We start from the raw sequence: 1,629 nt of genomic DNA, 5'->3' as shown, positions 1-1,629 counted from the left end.
AAAAACAGCAACTTCTGACAAAACTTTGGTATGAAAACTCCAAGTCTTCTTCTTCTTGTGTGGGACAGAGAGGCAGTCTAACATTTGGAGTGAGGGCCACGGGGCCGGGACACTGTCAGTATTCACTTCAGATTTTTCGAAAAACATGAAGACATGTTGCCGTTCTGCTGACATTATTGTACTTGTATCTGTCTTGTAAAAATGAAGAGAGGTGACGGCATGAGAATCCTTAGTTCCAAACATGTCTCCAAACGGATTCATCAGTTTGAAACTATTTAATTTCACGGTCAGATGTGATCCACTTTCTGCAGAAAAGAAAGCAGGACCGGGAGTCAGACGGTCAGTGGCAAACCGAGACAGCAGCTGCACCAGCATGACACCCAGCTGACCACAGGATCCGCACCCAGCCCCCCAGCCCCCTAACGGAGCCGCTGCTCCGAAGAGGAAAGCCTCTCGAACTGGCCTAGTTTGTAAATTAAAAAATAATAAAAAACAAAGAAAAAAACATGAAACATTAAATTGTGATAGGAAACCCACAGACCACACTCCAGTCTTTTTTTGTTTCTTTTTACTTCAGTTAAGAAAGTTACACAAAAGGTGGCAAATTTGTCGACAATAAATAATAAATAATTTTTGTTGCACGGGAACAAACGAAACCTTTTCTTCCAGAGCTAACGGTATTGTTAACTTATTATTAATTATACACATCTTTGGGAAAGAAAAAAAATTCTCGGACGGACACTAACTCACACAAATGTCCCACGGAGCTTGTGGCAAAATAGAGGTATACCTTGTTGCAAATGCTTTAGTACTTGGGTCATGACGGAAACCGTGGAATTAAATGAAGAAAAGCAGTGCCGTTCCCCTCCAGATGCTCTCTTATAGAATGAGGTGCATGTATCGAATTCAAAAAAATCACCAGTCGTCGATTTCTATTCAGAGTAGCGCACAGCGTTTGCAGGGACAGGGTTCGGATGTGTCCCCGCTCGGAGGTCCCGGTCGTCGGCGGAGTCAGGGTCATGTCTTCTCGTTTTGGCAACTGGAACCAGGCGTGTGAAAGTGCAGCACCGGCCGTGACGACGCATCCTTCCGTCTCTTCTGGATGGACATTAGAATGGGTGCTGGGGTAAAATCCCATGATTGTCTTCACAGTGTCAAACTACAACCAGGGGGGTTGTTTGGTGCAGTCGGGAGGGGTGGGATGAACAGGGACTGTGTGTTCAGTTCAGTCCGTCCATGCGGCGCCTGCTCAGGCCTCGATGGGGCTGGACACCATGCTGTTCGGCGTGTCTGGAAGCTGAGACGACATGGACGCTACCTCGCTGCCCGTTGAGTTGGAGCCCGGTCCTCCCTCTGAGTAAGTGACCTGCGGACACATCAAGCAGCGGTCAGAAACATCTGGATACAGCACAGGCGGCTGTGCAGAGGGACGACTGGGAACGGCACCGTCTAAAACCTGGCCTCATCCTGCAGTCCAGATACAAGGCTTCTGCACATTACTGTAAGCACTCCCACGGCAGGGTGCAGGCGGCTGCAGCCCCCGTTCTCTGGGTGCACGTGACCTCACCTCAGTCAGAGTTTGACTGACAGTGATTGTTATTAATTGTAGATTGATTAGTTCAGCAGAAC

General features: G+C 48.0%; 1 protein-coding gene across 2 annotated transcripts in view; it reads right to left on the bottom strand.

The window, feature by feature from the left end:
• Positions 1-551: 551 nt before the first annotated feature.
• The window catches only part of isl1a (ISL LIM homeobox 1a), a 5,454-nt gene continuing 4,376 nt past the window's right edge, over positions 552-1,629 (bottom strand). For both annotated transcript variants that reach the window (XM_044197272.1, XM_044197273.1), the window contains exon 6: positions 552-1,366. In XM_044197272.1, the coding sequence (XP_044053207.1) occupies positions 1,250-1,366 (117 nt within the window). In that variant the 3' untranslated portion in view covers positions 552-1,249. The remainder of the gene's footprint in view (positions 1,367-1,629) is intronic.

The sequence above is a fragment of the Siniperca chuatsi genome, linkage group LG5, assembly GCF_020085105.1.
Source record: "Siniperca chuatsi isolate FFG_IHB_CAS linkage group LG5, ASM2008510v1, whole genome shotgun sequence".
Taxonomy (NCBI): domain Eukaryota; kingdom Metazoa; phylum Chordata; class Actinopteri; order Centrarchiformes; family Sinipercidae; genus Siniperca; species Siniperca chuatsi.
The sequence above is the reverse complement of the archived record's forward strand: the minus strand, read 5'-3'. Positions and strand labels throughout refer to the sequence as shown.